This window comes from Aptenodytes patagonicus, chromosome W, assembly GCF_965638725.1.
Source record: "Aptenodytes patagonicus chromosome W, bAptPat1.pri.cur, whole genome shotgun sequence".
NCBI classification, from domain to species: Eukaryota; Metazoa; Chordata; class Aves; order Sphenisciformes; family Spheniscidae; genus Aptenodytes; species Aptenodytes patagonicus.
This window is the reverse complement of record NC_134981.1, coordinates 17,828,314-17,845,852: the sequence shown is the minus strand read 5'-3', so window position 1 is coordinate 17,845,852 and position 17,539 is coordinate 17,828,314. Positions and strand designations below refer to the sequence as shown.

Sequence of the window (17,539 nt, the reverse complement as noted above, 5' to 3'; positions counted from 1 at the left end):
GTTGAATTTTACATGTCTGATTCTTGAGGTTATCTTTGAAATGCATCGCTGAAAACCTATGCATGTGGTTGGGACAGTGAAAAAGGTTTGCTTGTCAGACAAAGAAAGGAAAGGAGTTGCTACACCTGGGAGCAGCACTTGAAGAAGAAAAGTAGATGGAACAAAAAGTGGCGTTTGTGGAGTACCAGCTCTGGGATTTCAGTCTTTTTTGGTTTTGTTTTTAATTTTAGAACTGACCAGCTTGTTGGAAGATGACATTTATTCCTGCTTGAAGCTGCTATTCTGAAAACAAACAGTAGAAGAATGTGGAAGAATTCAAGCCTCCGCTGCCTTTTCGCACTAGCTATTTTATGTTTAAGAAGTTTAATATATAGCCAAGAGATAGGTGAGTTTATTGCAATGTAATTCACCAATTACTTTGTAGCTTCTGTACTGACACCATTTAATTACGTTGCTTTCCTACCATATGTACGTTCAAAAACCATCACCTCTGTGGTCCCACACCATCCTAGGGATGGAGGTACTACCAGGCCTGGTCTCTGCTTTCCAGCACCCAGTGGCATCTTGTAAACCAGTGCAAAGTTGGGTGTTAAATTCTCCATAATGCAACTGTGATAGTCTGCACATGCGATTGGTGTAAATGTCCGCATTGAGACCTTCTTGCTGTATATGTTGGCTGTCTGCGACAATTTCACACATTATCATTAATTGCCCTTCTGTCATTAATTGCCCTCCATGTGGGACAATGGAGGAGAGCAAAAAAACCTCATTAAGTATATCATCAAAGCTTGCGGTTTTGCCATTGGCCCAAAGCCTGCTTATTAGGCTAGGCTAGGCTAGGAACGGCTATTGTGGAAAGAGACAGCTGCCTATGTCATTGCACACAAGTATAAACCCAGTTTTTAGGTACTTCTAGAAATCTGGCAGTCTGTGGCTGTCTATAATCAGGCACACAAATCATTCAACAGTTTTAAAATATCGACCAGACGTGCATGCAGTAAAAATGTAAAAAGAATGGCTATATATGTGAACAATAGCAGTTGTTTTACAGTTGGTCATTTTTGACCTGCAGTTTGTGACTGTATTTCTTATATGATTTCAGGTTCTCTGGGGCACCCCCAGAATTTGAAATGTGTAACGCACAATTTACGTAAAATGGCCTGTACTTGGGATGTCTCTTCTAAAGGAAGACATGGACAAACTGACTTTTGCTACACTACCAAGTAAGTCCTCTGTATACCTGGTTGAAAACTACCAAACTGTGATGAAAGTATAGTTATTCCTCAGTCACTGCCCATGGAATTTGTGATGCTGTTGTTTCCCAGCATCTCCCTGTCAGTTTTCCTTGGGTGATGCTCCCTCCAGGCACTGTTAACTCAGGCAATGGCGGGGTTTCTGGCAAAATATTGTTTCATGCTAACAATTCTCCTGCCAAAATCTCCTGCTTGCTCTCTTCAAAGGACTGGAAGATGCTCTCATTTACTCAGACTTCTCTGTGTGTCTGCCTAGCCCTTGCTCACAGTTTTCATAAGGGACATCTTCATACCAGGTTCAATCCAAAAGGAAATGATGGAAGAAGTGAATCCTGATGTTATGGGCCAAAGCGGTAGAATATATGACATAAGTGTTGAGATTCACATATGGAAAAGCATGAAAAATCTCTTGGTGGCTGTCTTATAACCTTTATGAATTTAAAACTGTCTGGAGAGCGTTGTATTAGAGGAAACGTGAAAATGATTCCACAATTACAATAGCCTTTCTGAAGTGAATGCAAGTTGAAAATTTCATGAAACGTTAAAAAAACCTTAAATCTTAAGTATGTTTTTCATTAATGAGAACTACACGTGCAATTCCCCATGCTGTGGGTCTGCCAAATACTTATCATGTGCTAGGGATGAGTTCAAATCCTTTTTGCATCTTGATCCTGCCCCCAATCCAGATATTTGTACTGTCTTTTTTCCTGTAAATTCTGCAGGCAGCCCAGACTTGTCCTTGGGGTCCCAGGGCTTGGCTGCACTTCTTCCACCTGCATGCTTGGTTTTCTGTGTCTAGTTATTCCTCCTGCATTGCCAGCTATCATTTCTATTAAAAAACCCCAACGTATATATGTGACACTGCGGCCAGAGTTCAGGAGTGCAGAGTTCATGAGGTACTGCCCTCTAAACAAGAACAGCCATGTAGCTGCTGCTGTTTCTCCTCAGCAAAGCAGAACAGGCTTGGGTCCCTGAAGCAGAGAGTCTGAGAGCTGAGCTTAGTACAGACCTCCCTGAGGGAAAGAGATTTTGTTTTTCAGTTGCCCAAACATCCTCTAATAATATCTCAGTACAGAAGAGGAATAGCCTTTCTGAGCACTCAAGTCTCAGCTGGCCTTCACTAGCCCAGAGTCTTTTGCATGAATCTTAAAAGTTCAACCCAAGCTCTTGACTCCAGCCAATGGGAGTTCCAGGATCCTGTTCCAGTTCATAAGTGAGTAACAGTCCCTCAGCAGGAAGTCTGGCATTGTTCTCTTTGCTTTCCTTCCTCCCATCATTCCCCCAAGAGGAAGATCTGGATTTTTCCAAACTTTTTTCCTTTCTAGTTGCATATCAATGATTATGAGCAAAGGGACTTGACCCATCCATTATTGTTTCCTGTATGTATCTATGACCTCCAGACAAAGGCCAGATCACATTGTGCTGAGCGCTGCACAAACATTATGCACAGACTGTATTTCCATCTGGGATCTTAGCAATTTTCTCCCCTGCCTTCTGCTCTTTCCCTACGAGCTGAGCAGCAGAAAGGAGCTAAAAGATTTGTTCCGAGATGGGGACACAGATGGGTGAACCTGCTCTTTGCACCCATATGCCATCACTTTAGGAAGAAATGGAGGGAGAGGGAGTCAGGAAATATAAAGGGATGGGGATGTACTATTGGGTTTTGGTTTTTTTGGATTTTGCTTATTTTGAAATACTGATTCATGGTGACTGGAGGTTTCAGAAATGTGTCTTTTCATTAAAAAGTCAGTTTTTCACTTTGAGGTGTTCTCGTAACAACTGGGTAGCTGCATTATACAACTAGTGCACAGTCTACCACTATGATAAAAGTGACTTGAAAGACGAGGGAATGCCTGTTAATCTGATACTAACCAAGGCTCATGCAAGTCTTATTCCTTCACAGACTTGATATGGAGCTCTCTGTTATATTACGGAGTATTTGTGTTTTATTAGTATCCTAAGAATAGAACTTAACTTGTCTTAGCTTCCTATCAGTTGAAATACCTGCTTAATCTTCTCTGTCTTTTCAGTGACTTCCCCCCTCCAGTGTGTTTTAAAACTAAGGAGAAAAGGGTCGAGATTCCAGTCCCAGAGAGCTCCACCACAGTGACAATAACCACAAACAGCATTTCTGCTGGTTTTGCTACCAAAGAATTTGAAATTCACAAGAAAGACATCTGTAAGTATCAGGTTTTATGTGTGTACATAAGGCCTTTATACTATGATTAACAATGCTCCAGAAATGTATACGCTTGCAGTTTTCTTTGGCAGTGTTCCTGTATGTAAAATGTTGATGTGCTGAGTCCATATGAATCTACCATACATAGTAGGTTGTTTTTTCTCCCCCTTCAGGGGAAAGAAAACCCCTCTATCCATAGATCGTAGCAGAGAAATCAAGGGCAGAATGTGAGGAGGAAAACAAAGTACAACACCGTTACATCCCCCTAATCACTCTTCGCCTTTGTTTTCCTAATTGTAAATTAGGAAGGATTTGTAAACAAGTTCCTAATCTACATACTGAAGTAACTGCATGGGGCATAAAGTGCGTTTGCTCAGACTTGACTTGGGAAAGGCAGAATAAACTTCCTAGTGCCTGTTCTCCCATCTTAAATGCTGAACCTCTACAGAATTAAGTAGTTTATTCCTGCGATTTCACAACATTTTAAAGGCAGTTATATCATATGTCACTCCTGACAGGATCATATTTTCTTAATATATGCCCAACTTATCGATTCTGTTCAAATGTATATGAAACTGAGCAAATACGTTTATGCTTGGGAGGTAGGCTGTATCATATTGGAGTCATAGATAAATTAGACTTTTTCCCACTTCCTTCCAAAGGAGGAAGTTGTAAGCTGAAGATGGCATTGACACCATCTGCCACACTTGCTCATAATTTAGTCTTTGGTTTCGGTTTGCCTGCTTATTCCTTTAGTGCAGTCAAAATCTAAAGTCAGTAGCACTTCTTATCCATGGCTCAGTTTTCTCTTCACTTGAGAGCAGCTCAGGAACTTTAACAAAACACATCTCAAAAATATGCGGGAAACACACTGGGTTCTCCAGCATCTTGCTGACTCCAGGCAGGACGAGTTTCTCAGGTTCGTCACAGGTTATCGCGGGTAGCGTGTTGATTGTGCTGAACACTTTGCAGTCTCTCAGAGCCTTGTCCAGGACCAAAGTTGGATAAATCACACATTTTAAAAACAGGATTTATCCTGTACCAGGCCCATTTCCACTTGAACTGCCATAACCCTTGCCTGCTTCTCAGCCTCTTGCTCCTCTTGCTTCACCACCACCCATTCATAGAAGAGATGCTTCTGTTTAATCTCCCTGTCCTGTCCCCATCACCATGTCATGCCTTTAATATTTCTTGTAGCTTAAAATCACATTCCTTCAGAGCCTCATGTGAGCTTCTTTCACCCTGTGCTTCTGCTCTTCTTTCTCCCTACTCTCGCTTTTGTGTGAGTTCTCTCTTCCCTGCTGGTCTCCAAAACCTACTTCTTCCTTTGGGGGAAGACTCCCTAGATGTGTTCTCATGTACACTTCAAAGACTGTCACCCCGTTTCCTTTATCTCTGTGGCATTGAATGAAGGTTGTGAAAGATATGATGTCTTCCTTACTATGCATTATGAAGAGTCATATTCATGATCAGTTACTCACACATCTGCATGTTGAGATGTTAGAAGAAAATGCTACCTGGTGACTCATCAGCACCTGTGCTTTCCTGGGAACTTTCATGCTCAAGTAATGACAGAGCCCATCTTGTTCTAATTACAGAGGTTGAGTTACATGTTTGTATGGCTACTAGCCAGTTCAGAGCAGAGAGATGTGGCTGTTAAACACCTGTAGGGCTGGTGTTGCTGACTAATGAATTGAATAAGGGCTTTTTTTCCCCTCTCTTTTTCAAGCATTTATTCCTCTCGCTCCACACATTCTTAGTTTAACACCTGACTTTTCAACTTCCACATTAAATATGAAGTGGAGTGATAATGGATCAGTCTTCCCATATGGACTGGATGCTTTTTGGCAGATTGAGATACTCCGTAAAGAAGCAATGGAAAAAGTTACACAAGTAAGTCCTTTTCTTCCTTTATGAAAAATATATATATACAGTTTTTGCCCCTGCTAATATTCTGGGAGGTCATTTGAAGAAAGATGAGAATAATGCAGATTGTAGAGCTTTGCAGAACCTGAGTGTAGTCATACTGCTGGTAGGTAATTTCTTGTTAAGTTTCAAAGTTATGAAGACAATGGATGCTATACTGTCAGTACTTATTCACAATCAAAGCATTTTTATTTTTATTTTTTTAATCTAGTACAGGTTTTTTAAATTAGAACTTGCTTATGAATTTGGCAGATATTTTACACCATTATCTCTGCTTTACTTTTCCAACAGTGTCTCAAGTCTTGATGGTCTTTGAATGTTCAGTTTGCCTTTTTTTTTTTTGCAACCACAGTTTTTCCAGGCCAATTTGTAGCTCTGTTCTATAATTTTTAGGAATGAAGAAAAGATAAAATGTGCAGCCTGGACTTTAGAAGAGTTTCTTTTTGGAAAAGTTGGAACATTTCCCTGCCTGGGAGAGGCCCAGGATACTGGGATGCAATATATACCATTTTAAATGTTTGGCGAGCTTCCTGTTCTCCCTCAAATGTCTGCCCTCTAGTATTTCTGGCTGGCAGTCTACCTGGCTGGTGGGCTGTTTAGCATCTTAGGCTTTTGTCCAAGTAAATTCACAATGCAACTGAAAGTTAGATGGGATACTCCAACCATCTATCGGGATTTTATGATTTACTTCACTTAATTTGCCATTCTGTTGACACCTGGGAGATTATGTGTCATTGCTAACAGGTGTTCATAAACTCTCTCGGTTGTTTTTGTGTTTTTTTAAACTTTGTAGGTAACTTACTATTCAAAACTGACTCATGAAGACATAATTCTTTCTTGGAACTGGACATCAGATATGCCTTTGGAGTGTACATCACACTATGTGAAGATTCGTTGTTACATTAATGTAACACAGTTTGTTGGCCCCAAGGATTGGAGTGACTGGAGCCCAGTAGAAGAGGTCCCTGGTATGTTTGTTCCCTTGCCACCACATGGACTTTGATTGCTTTATGAAAAGTAAGCCAAAGTCAGAGGAAAAGTGTTAGGCAGTGATGGCCTCCTGCTTTTGGGGGTGTTTTGATTAGAGAAATAATGCAATCATTAGTTAATGAAACCTAGTAAGCATTGATTTGTATGCACTGAAGTGCTCCCGAGTCACATTTTAGCTGATCAGTACCATGTTTATAGCAAATTGTTCATGTGGGTTGGTTTGTTTTTGTTTTCTGTTCTTCCTTCTCTGCTAGGAAAAGATACTGAGTCCAATGGGAGTGGGGTGTTTCCTCAGGACACCGTGGTGGCAGTAGGTTCAGATGTGACAATTTGTTGTGTCCATGAAGAAGGACAGCAGATACAATGGATTACTTATGGACCAGAAATATACCCAATGATACATCTGAGCAGTCGGAGCAGTGCAATCAGAGTGCTAAATGCCAGTGCTTCAGATACCAGTGGGACAAATGTAGTGTGCATACTGTCCGAAGATGAGATGGATGGAACTGTCTTGTTTGTAGGATGTATGTATAATTATGTTTCCTAACCTTAGGAAAATCAAAATGATTTTGAGACTCTTAGGGTTCTGCTAGGAAACAGATACTATTGTGGCTTTTTTTTCCCTGGCCTTTGGTTTCTGAGGATAAACTGGGATTTTACTTGTTTGACTGATTTCACCATGGAAACTCCAGCACATGAAGACACCAGGGCTGGAAGGATGAGGAGGTACCCATGTAAGCACCTCTTCTCTTAGAACCTGGCCCAGAGCTTCTCTCCTTGATCTCTTTTCTTAAGGCACTTCTTCATGATCTGGAATACTTAGTAGTTTATTGCCATATGAAGATTCGTCCTCAGTCTCTATCACTTTAGGTTTACATCTATTCCAGTTTGGTCCTTGACAAGGCAAGAGTAAGAGCAAGAATTGTAAGTGAAAACATTCATTTATCAACCAGTCAAATGAAGACAATAAAACAGTTAGACTTGCAGCAACAACAGATGCTCATCCAGGGCAGTAGCTCCCTGGGAGCTAATTACAGCAAAGGAACCCGGCTGACAATTAATCTTTCCTGGAAAATCTTCTAAGCATTCTTTTAATATTTTCTTTAAAGATACTGAGTCATTGTGTATCTTCTCTGTGTAACCATGCTAGCCTCAGAAATCTCTTCCAGATACAGATACCTCTTAAAACAAACTATTGAAAGTACCTGGTTCTTCTTTCCCATAATTGGTCACTTCAGAGTTTTGTGTGTTTTCCCCACAGGGGTTTTGAGAGTTATCATATTCCAATAGCTACCCATTAGAATCCTCTTTCCCATTACAAACGCGTACCTTTGAACTTAGGGTCCTTGGGGTTGAGAGAAAGGAGAGGAGAGACTAGACTCATTTTGCAAGTGTGTTCCCAACTCCAGCCTGTGCCTCCTGTCATTGATTTTGTGTATTATTAAGTGTGTGATAGCAAATGCAAAACAGAATCCAACCTTTTATGACTTCTCAGTGAGATGCCATTTTTACATTATTTGTGCAGTATTTGCTGTTATGGGAGAATCTTCCAGGTAAATAAGTCAGTGGTTCATGAACGAAGGCTGTGATAATCCCATAGGTTTTTCCCATAGAGTGGTTTTTGAAGAGCTGGGATGTGGTGAAGTCTGTTTCCTGCCAGTGTTTCTCCTTGTGGTACCTACTTAGTGGGAGTGGGACTTGTCGGGATGCTCTTGCTGATGGAGAGACATTTGGGGAAGAAAAGGTAGAGGAAGTAAATGTGTATGTGCACCACCTTGGTTAAGCCTAGGTCTGGCAAAAGAAGTATTCTTTTTGGCCCACTGCTCGTAATCTGAACTAAGCCTGCCACTGTGGCCTCTTGTGTTAGTGCTCCTACTCTAGGGCAGCTACACGGATATTGTGCTACCTTTTGGGGAAAAGTGTATGAGACTTGAAATAAGTGCTCTGCTTAGTCTCACGTTAGCATGGTTATCCTCTCTGTTGGAAGCACTGTCCATCTTTTCCAGGAAGGCATTCAACACTGCTCTAGTATGGGAGCAAAGAACAAGATTTAAAAGAAAAAGATGGGCACTTCCAAAGCAACGGTGAAGAGGACAAGCCATTTGGGGCTTGCTTTAACTTTCAAATTCAGGGTGGAATTCATGCTAAAGGGAACATCTCCTTGACATGACTTGCTTGGAGAATTTAAAGCAGTGGTGGGGCTGGCATGTAAGAAAACGTGACGCACAGCCGACAGCATTCCTACATTGCTCAGCAGCTAAACTGACACTCAGAATTTTGGAAAAGTCTTGGTAGAGTTTCAGTGAAACACTTCCGGGTCAGAGCCTGGAGCTTGTGAACATATTTGCATGTGATTTACCAGATTACCCACCTACTTTGAAGCCTAGAGTCAAGTATTAGTCAGATGGGGCTGATAATAATTATCCATTTGTTTTATTGGGATTTTTTTGAAGCATATTATTTATATGGTTGGAGCGTAACTATTACCATGTATTTGTGAGGCACACAATCTAGACCCAGCAGAAACGAATGGTGATGCTTTCAGGAAGCTAGCAGCCCAACTGTCACACTAGGATGGCAAAACATCAGCTGTTTTGGTTTCCTTTCATGCTACAGATGCCCCTGATATTCCCCAAAACCTCAGCTGTGAAACATCCAACTTCCTGATAATAAAATGCACCTGGAAACCAGGCAGACCCAGTGGACTATATGGAAAACGAAGAACAAAGTACAGTTTATTTGAAAGGTAAAACAATTCAGCACTAAAAGGAGTAAAAAGGTAGAACTGGAGTATATCCATTGCTGCCTGTGACTTACTGCACCATGCCTGCTTAAATGAGATAGTCTCCATTGTTTAGAGCCTAAAATACTTTTCAAGAGTTTGTGGAAGTTGGAACTAAACTCCAAAAACAAAATTGGAGAACCCTAGTCTAGTTCTGCAAAACTGCAATGGGAATTAAGGGTAGCTTTTCCCAAAGACTTATGCCATATGGACTTATGACAAAATAAAGGGCTAAGTGTGTCAGACTACTGCCAACATGTGGAGAGGAATATGAGAATACAGGGAGATGGTGGGAGTCATTCACCGATATTTTTTTAATTTTTTTTTTATATGCAACCTGTGTCAGCTCATCTGTCAGACATTTACTGAGCTTCTGCTATGCAGGATGACAGAAACTCACTGAGGAACAATTGTAAGACAGGCCATGGGGCATCACCCAAATGCTACTAGGGAAAATAGTAATAAGCCTATACCCATTCTCCTCCCAGCATCAAGAACTAGATAGTGTAGAGCAGGCAAAGTGCATGGAAAACATTGAAAGGGACAAATAACACTGGCATCATCCACAGAAAGAAGTGAAGGCTGATATTCCACTAGTTTGTCTTATGTTCTAGGCCGTGCAAAGTCTTAAAAGCAAAGAATCATTGTTTTGGAATAGCACTTGCAAATGGGATTCCTTGGTGGTTGTGATCAGAAGTTGGTGAGGAGTTAACAAAATTCCCGTGGTGAGGAGGCTTCCTGGTCATGCCAAAGGAGCAGTCAGGGAAGGGAGCCAGGAGAGACCTGAGTCACACAAACTGATGGGAAATAGAGTCTTATGGTGGCTTTGAAGCAAGTCAGAGGGAATGAGGATGGAGTTATGGTCACACGTGTCGTCCAGGATGCTAGTGCTAAAAAAGTCAGTGGGTAGGGTGCAAAGAGGTGGACAAAACAGAGCAGGTATTCAAAGGAAAGGAGCTCCAGTTACTGGCTGCCCAAATTCAGCTCATAAACGAGGATATAGTTCAGACTTGTTTCGCTCAGCCCAAAGCTGTGAGGAGATGAATGTGATGCATTTCAGGGTAAATATTCTCATCCTTGTTCTCAGCCCACAGTGAGCATTGAAATGGAGAGTATGGTGTGGAGAGAGCTCAGAGCTCAGCTAGAACACAATAAAAATGCCTGAAGGAAGAAATTAAACTTGTGCTACTGAATGAGAGGTTTATGCAGATTGTAATTAAAGCAACTTCTACATATGTACATACATACAGATACACACTTTGGATTTTACCCCTAAAGATGTAACTCTGGTCTTGGCTGTTACCAGACTGCCTCTCCTGCTTTTGATTTAAAAATGGCTAGGACTAGCAGATGTATCCCAGGTAACAAACCTTATTTTAGATTTGGCAGGGTTGATAGCAAGACGTAATGCATGTCACATCTCCCTAGTTCAGAAAGCAATTAAGAACATTCTTTAAATGCAAATGTATGCTGATCTGAACAAAGATACTTTAAATAAGAATCTTAGTTGTGACTTGTGAGGTGGTTTTATAGGACCTACCTTTTTTCCAGGCTTTTGAGAAGTGAGAGGATGGAAATGTTATGCTAGTGGAAGAGGAGAGTTTCATGTAAGAACAGGGCAAGTCATGACTGATGCCACTTTAACCTGCGTTGTGGTGTTAGATATGCCTCTGCAATCAAATAATTCTTTAAGCCATGTGTCAGTGAACCCATCGTTCTTTACTGTGTTTTCAGTCTAGACTTCTGACTGTTGCTAGAAATTATCTTATTAAAAAATTGTGTCATCCCCACTTTTTACTTTGTAGAATATCTGGTAAAAATGTTTCATGTGAAGTAAATGAAATGAACAGAGAGCGTGTCTGTGGCTTTCCAGTACTGGCTGATCAAAAAACCTACGATTTCATATTAGGCGTCTCCAATCCTATTGGGCAAACAGAGTCATCGCTTTTGGTTGATTTAATGCAGAGAGGTAAGCACTTAAGAATTACAAAGCCAAAAAGATATGTTTACTGCATGCTAACCATTTGTTTGTTTTGGGTTTGGAAGAACTCTGACATGGTATACTTGTCATTATTTTGCTTTATTGTCACTAGTGTTTTGCCGTGTTCAATAATTTGAACTTAAAAAAAAGAAAAGAAAGCTTAGGACATGTCCTGAGGCAAAGATTAGGTGTACAGGGAGATGCCAGTTCTCCACAGCAATGCTACCAGATTGGATACACTGCTGTGTGGATAAATGCTACTTGCAATCTAATAATTAGCCAGCTGCTGTTTATGTATTACTTCATATTCTATTACGCATCAATAATTAAAATTTAGGTGTAACTATGAACTGTGAATGACCCTGTATTTCAGTGCCTGCTTATAGGGAAAAATATTATGCAGGTTTACAACAGCAGGATTTGGAGCATAAAAAAGTAGCACTAAAAGGTAATAGCAGGAGTATTACCTGCTACTAGTAAGAGCCATGATCATCTGCTGTCATGGTTTGTAGAAAGAAATAACTTCTTTCATTAGACCTTCAGTATAAACAAGGAAAGGGAGAAGATGACCACCTTTCTGGTGCTGTCTTCCTTTTCCATCTGCCTCCACAACCTCAGCTGAGATTCAGGGGTTCCTAATGGTTACAGCATTCTGCTGTTCTCTGAAAAACTGAATTTGAAATTGAAGATGGTGCGTTTTTTGTTGGGTGTTTTTTTTTGTCCATGTCCCAGTTCAACTAGCCTGAGATTAGAATTGTCAGAGTAAATTGACAGGTCCTAGAAAAGCATAATTTGTTTCTGTTAATTATAAACTGGGCTGTTTTGCACCCAGTCGATACGACTGCTATTTCCTATTTGTTTCCTTTCCTTTCTTTCCCTCGCTGTGTACTTAATTCCCAACATAGAGTGCATATTTCCTTAAGGGTAACTGGACCAATTCCAACAGTTAAGATTTTTTTTTTCTCTGATAGCTATGAATAGTAGTACTGAATATCATTGAAAAGTTCTGCAAAGGGAGTTTTGGGGAGGGAGAGGTCATTCAGGAGTCCTACCCTGTCCTAGTCTGCAGATTTTAAGTTCTAACTTACAAAGTTCCCAGAAAGTGAACAAAGTTGGGTGAATTTCATCCATCGCTGTGGTCCTCTGAAATAGCCCATGTTTCACTTTTTTGATAAAGTCAGTAGGAGGGGAAATGTTTTTCTGTGTCTCTAACTCCTTATCACACATGCCAGTACACTCAGCCTTAAGTAAATCTGTTCCCATGTTTGATAGCTGAGAAGAGCATCAGGAATGAGACTGCTTGCAGGTGCCTTCCCAGCACCAGCTGTCCTAGTTGCTGATTGGATCATTTATCCTTCTGATTCTCTTTGATCTTTTAAAATCAGTTTTTTCTGAACTAAAATGAATGGGTTTTTTTCTTAGAACTGAGGGTTTTTTCTTTATTTTTTAAGTTCATCCAAAAACTCCAGAAAAGTTAACTGTTTCTGGGAACAGCTCTACAAGCGTCCATCTGCGTTGGTTTATAAATGGCAGCTTTGCTGAGATCAGGCTTCTGTGTCAAATTGAAATTAGCAGTGGTGACTCTGAGCAAAAACTGGTAAGTGTTGCTTTTAATGGAATTTTTTTTTTGCTCAAATGTTGATCTTTTTCACTGAACTAATCACATTTCAAATTCTTTTCTCTTTAAGAGCTTCATTCTGATCATCTTATTAAATGATTAATGTGGTAATGACTAGAAGTTCATCTACTAAAATCAGAAAAAGTTCTGCTCATCTCTGTTGTTGCCTGCTTTTTTTTGTTTGCTGTTAGTTTTAAACAATTTAGTGGAAAGTCAAATCACCCACCATATTATTTGGTACTCGGAGAAGGTGCATAGTGCTTTATGCTGACCCTTTAGGTAACAGTCCTTGTGCTTTGTCCTTCCTCGTGTAAACTGTATTAACACACGCTTGTTCCAGTATGTGCTACTGCCCTGCAGACTTCCACAGTGGTTGTTTTGGATTACCTCTTGTGGTCTGTGTGTCGTGCCCCCCCCCAAAGAACAGTTCATTTGTTTGCTGTCAGCAACTGACATGCATGTGGCTGTAATAGGGAGCTGCTAAACCTGCTTGATATGCCAGTGATTTAGAGACAGGATAGGGAAGGATTCTCCCACTGGGCGTATCAGTAGGTAATCCCTAGTGAAGACCTCTGCAGCTGGAGAGAAGGTGGTATTTCTGGGTGGGGTTCAGATTTTCCAGCATTCAGGCTTCCAGCTGCTGCCTGGCTTTGGTGCTCTGCATCACCGACTGGAGCTGCGTATTTACTCTGCTGACTGTCAGAGGAGTTTAGGATACTAATTTAGACACCAGCATCAGATACTGAGTGTAGGTGGTGGGAATATATCCTCTTCTTCCATATTGCCTAACTTAGTGTGGGGGTGATCTGTGTCACTGGGGAAGCCTAATGGCAGAACGGCATGTCCAGTTGGCCTGAGGTTTACTCCCAAATTCTGTGTTTGCGTGTTCAGATGGAGTATCTCCGACCAGCTCAGGTAGGCACACGCTGAATTACCAGGTCTTGGTGCACAGAGCCTGAATTTGTAATTTGAGTATGCTCTATAAGAGTATTTTTAAAATACTTTCAAAGCACTTACAGAGTGTGGAAGCTTTAAGCTTTTATATCTTATCTATAATGACATGTGTTAAGTAATACCCAGAGATTAGGCACTGTAAAGAAAACCATAGATGTCTTGGGAATTAACAGGAGAAGGAACTGGCTTTTAGATGTAAATAACAGCTCTGACAGATGAGCTGTGTTGGATTTTGGTGTAGTAGTCTGAGATACCCTCAACCACAGTTGTCTGCATTTCTTTGCTCCCAACAGTTACTGCTTCTGGAGCAGTCAGCAGGGGAAACAAACACCCCCAGCTCAATTAGCTTAAACTGCTAAAAAAGTAGATTTGCACAGTTCTGTCTATCCAGAGTTTCGCTGCTTGAAGCCTGGGGCACATACTTGTTTGTGAACTCTGCTACCAGGTCAGTAATCTGGGGCAGTGGGAGATGGTAAAGTCTTATGCTGCCACAGCAGTTTGATTCACTGCACTTGAATCAGAGCCCTCAGTTACAGATACTTTGAAACACAGCAAACAGCTTGGTAGAAGCTTTTACAGCATTGTTATGTTGTCTCTGGTTGCTTAATAAAAAACCTCCGAGAGTTCTCTGTAATAAACAAAAGTAGCTGTGAAATTGTTATGGGGTTTTACATGGCATTTTGAGGATGTTTTCAGAAGCTTTTCCATCCGTATGAGAGATTGTTGACTTTTTTGATATTTTTCAAGTTGTCATTTGGCTTTAGAAATGCACAATTAGTTGCAGCTTAAAGTCCCTTGGAGTCCAGGTTTTGGCAGCTGTGATGCGCATGTGTTATAATTAGATTCAGTAAAAAATATTCCCAGGCTTACGGTTTTTTTAAGTAGTCATGAAACTAAAATACTCCCTAGACTCACACTGTTTTAAGAATAACAGGAGAGACTAGTCCTGTAATAAGAGCTGTGAACAGAGATCACCTGGGTAAGACTTGGATACTATCTTTTGAAGGAAAAAGGACTGCCTAGGAAGAAGACTTCATGATAAGCATCTTGTTCAGACGGACTGTGCATGTGTCTTAGGAAAAAGGCCTTTGTCCACCCAGTTTGATGTGCATGTACATAGTGGAAGTGCAGGTTCTGAATACCAGAGGTGAAATCCTGGCCTGCCTCATGTGAGCAGAAGTTTTGCTGCTCATGGGAGAGAGGGGGACTAGATGGGATAGATGGGAAGCAGCAGTCTGCTACTGTGTGCAGAGCTCATCCTGTTGAAGGCTCATCAGTGTTATCTCTCTTTTTTTCATGCTTTACATCTCAAAGGTGCTACCTACTGTGATATTTCAATTTCTGTGCTATATATGACTTTATTTTGGCAGACCTCTGAAAATTTTTCCTTTGTTTAGGGTGACTGCATAGGAAATATTTTCCTTTTTCATTAATTTCTTTGTAGGGCTTGAATGCAGCTTTTCTTCACGCTGTCAGTATTCTTGGGGAAAAATATCACCTTTTTTAGGCATTGACTTTCAGCATAATCTAGGAGCAAAAAATATATAAGTATCATGTCAAATTCCATATATTTTTAACAGCACAATGTCTCCATGCCTGGTGGAAAATTCTCAACTTACACGGCTCAGCTGAATGCATTGCACCCATATACCAAATACCAGTTCAGGGTGCGCTGTTCGGCTGCTGACTGCTTCTGGAGATGGAGTGACTGGAGCAGGATAGAGGAGCACACAACACTGGAAGCCCGTAAGTTTATTTAATTCTTTGATGATAAAATGTTGAACTTGTGAAGCCATATATTTTAAAATTAGCCATCTAAAAAGCTAACTTTTTGATAGATAGTAAATTGTCTACTATGCAACTTGGAAAAAAAATAAATCTTTTTTTTTTTCTTTTCTTTTCTTAGCTCCTGCAAGAGGACCAGATATCTGGAGAGAGAGAAGTCCTTCTGGAAAAAGTCTAAAAATCTTCTGGAAGGTAAATAGGACACTTAAAGTTTTAAAATATTATGTAACCTAACTCTATGAAAAAACTTTTTTTTACACATTTATAAATGAGTGAAGTTTACAGTCAATAAATCAGATTGCTTTTCTTAACTTTTTATAGAACCACCCATTGAGACAAATATTTTTCCCCAAATTAGAATATTATTAAAGTTTTATAATTTAAACATTGCATTGAGAAGCATTTCACATGAAGAATTAAATTTTTAATACATTCCAGCTGAAAATGAAAAACTTAGGAACTTATGTGTTAATTCTCAAAGTCACACTTGAGTAACTGTCTTTTCTGCCTTGTAGTCCTATACATTCATCAGACTAGATCAGGACATTAAATTCATATTATCCTATGTCTTCTTTTGTTTATTTCATTTTGGTTTTAATGCGCTTTTTGTCTGTTCATAGCCCTTATCCCTTTCTGAAGCCAATGGAAAAATAGTGTCTCATGAAGTGTCCTGCTACCTGCTAGAGACACCACTGGAGTATAAAGAAGTCACCGAACCCTCAAACAGTACTGAGATAAAACTTGGAAAAAATGACTGTGTAATTACCATTGTAGCCAAAAACCACGCAGGTTTGTCTCCTCCTTCAAGGATAACGAGCATGGAACTTCCAAGTGGTGAGTGTTCCCAGCAGAGACCTAAACACCTTCAAAGCTTGGGGAATATCTGGGCAAGGTTTCTTATTGAAAAATAAGATGATACATGCTTTGTTTGTTTGTGTTTGGTTTCTGTTTTTTTCCCCACCCAAATCTACTGGGTGGGGGAAGAAAAAAATTGCTGCTTTGCTTTTAGGGTAGCATCTTGCCAATTAATTGTGCTCTCTGCATAAAAGGAGGGTGACAGTGTGCAGTCTCTGCAACTATGTTGCACTTTTCTGGAGAACTCCCAGGAACAACAAGGATGAGGCTTCAAAGCATTAGTGTCGATCTCTGATGTTTAGGGAGCTCAGTTTATTTCTGTGTGTTCTTGTTGAGATGTTGAAAAGTGTCACATGTTAAAGAGAATAAGAATAAAGTTTTGGGAGTGTTGTGTGGCTTTTTAAGAGGAGAATTGTCAGTTCAATGCCTCTGAGCTCTGAAGGATAATATTAATTGGGCTGGTTGGTAAAGCATTGGCATCCTTGTACTAGGAGCTGGGGTCTGAAAAGCAGGTAGGACTTTAGCTTCCCAATTAAAACACTGTCATTCTTGCTGTGGGCTTTTGTAAAGGGAAAATAGCTGAGCCAGATAATGATTTTCTGCTCCTTTCACTGCGCTTGGGGAGAAGATAATATTGCATGTGGCTATTGAGAGTCCATGCTTCCCTGCACGCCAGGAAGAGTGCAATCTTCCAAAGCCCAAACCTTTTAGCTCCAGATCTGGCCGATGCTCTGCAGGGAGGACAGATTTACACAGCGAGGCCCCTCTCTGCTTGTTTGCCAGGAGAATGTATGGTGCTGCTTCTCCTTCCACACCCAGAGAATAGGTATCACAGTTGCCCGTCTTGCAACTCAGGTTCTGACAAGACAGTGCCAACTCTCACAGGAAGAAACATGCTTTGACTGAGATTCACTTTGAGAGAAAAAATGAGTTTGTTTCTATGCAAAGGTATCCTGGTTTCGGCAGGGATAGAGTTAATTTCCTTTCTAGTAGCTCGTACAGTGTTTTGGATTTAGGATGAGAACAAAGTTGATAACGCACCGATGTTTTAGTTGTTGCTAGGTAATGCTTACACTAGCCAAGGACTTTTTAGTTTCCCATGCTCTACCGACTGAGAAGGCTGGAGGTGCACAAGAAGCTGGGAGGGGGCACAGCCAAACTGGCCAAAGGGACATTCCATACCATGTGACGTCATGCTCAGTACATAAACTGGGGA

The 17,539-nt window shown here is 40.6% G+C and overlaps 1 protein-coding gene across 3 annotated transcripts in view; it reads left to right on the top strand.

The window, feature by feature from the left end:
- The first annotated feature begins 236 nt into the window (after positions 1-236).
- LOC143171900 (leukemia inhibitory factor receptor-like) overlaps positions 237-17,539 on the top strand; it is a 38,043-nt gene continuing 20,740 nt past the window's right edge. For all 3 annotated transcript variants that reach the window (XM_076361071.1, XM_076361069.1, XM_076361072.1), the window contains exons 1-12: positions 237-385; positions 1,103-1,223; positions 3,284-3,432; positions 5,162-5,325; positions 6,152-6,326; positions 6,603-6,872; positions 8,965-9,094; positions 10,936-11,099; positions 12,563-12,708; positions 15,264-15,429; positions 15,590-15,660; positions 16,089-16,302. In XM_076361071.1, coding sequence (XP_076217186.1) covers positions 304-385; positions 1,103-1,223; positions 3,284-3,432; positions 5,162-5,325; positions 6,152-6,326; positions 6,603-6,872; positions 8,965-9,094; positions 10,936-11,099; positions 12,563-12,708; positions 15,264-15,429; positions 15,590-15,660; positions 16,089-16,302 — 1,852 coding nt within the window. In that variant the 5' untranslated portion in view covers positions 237-303. The remainder of the gene's footprint in view (positions 386-1,102; positions 1,224-3,283; positions 3,433-5,161; positions 5,326-6,151; positions 6,327-6,602; positions 6,873-8,964; positions 9,095-10,935; positions 11,100-12,562; positions 12,709-15,263; positions 15,430-15,589; positions 15,661-16,088; positions 16,303-17,539) is intronic.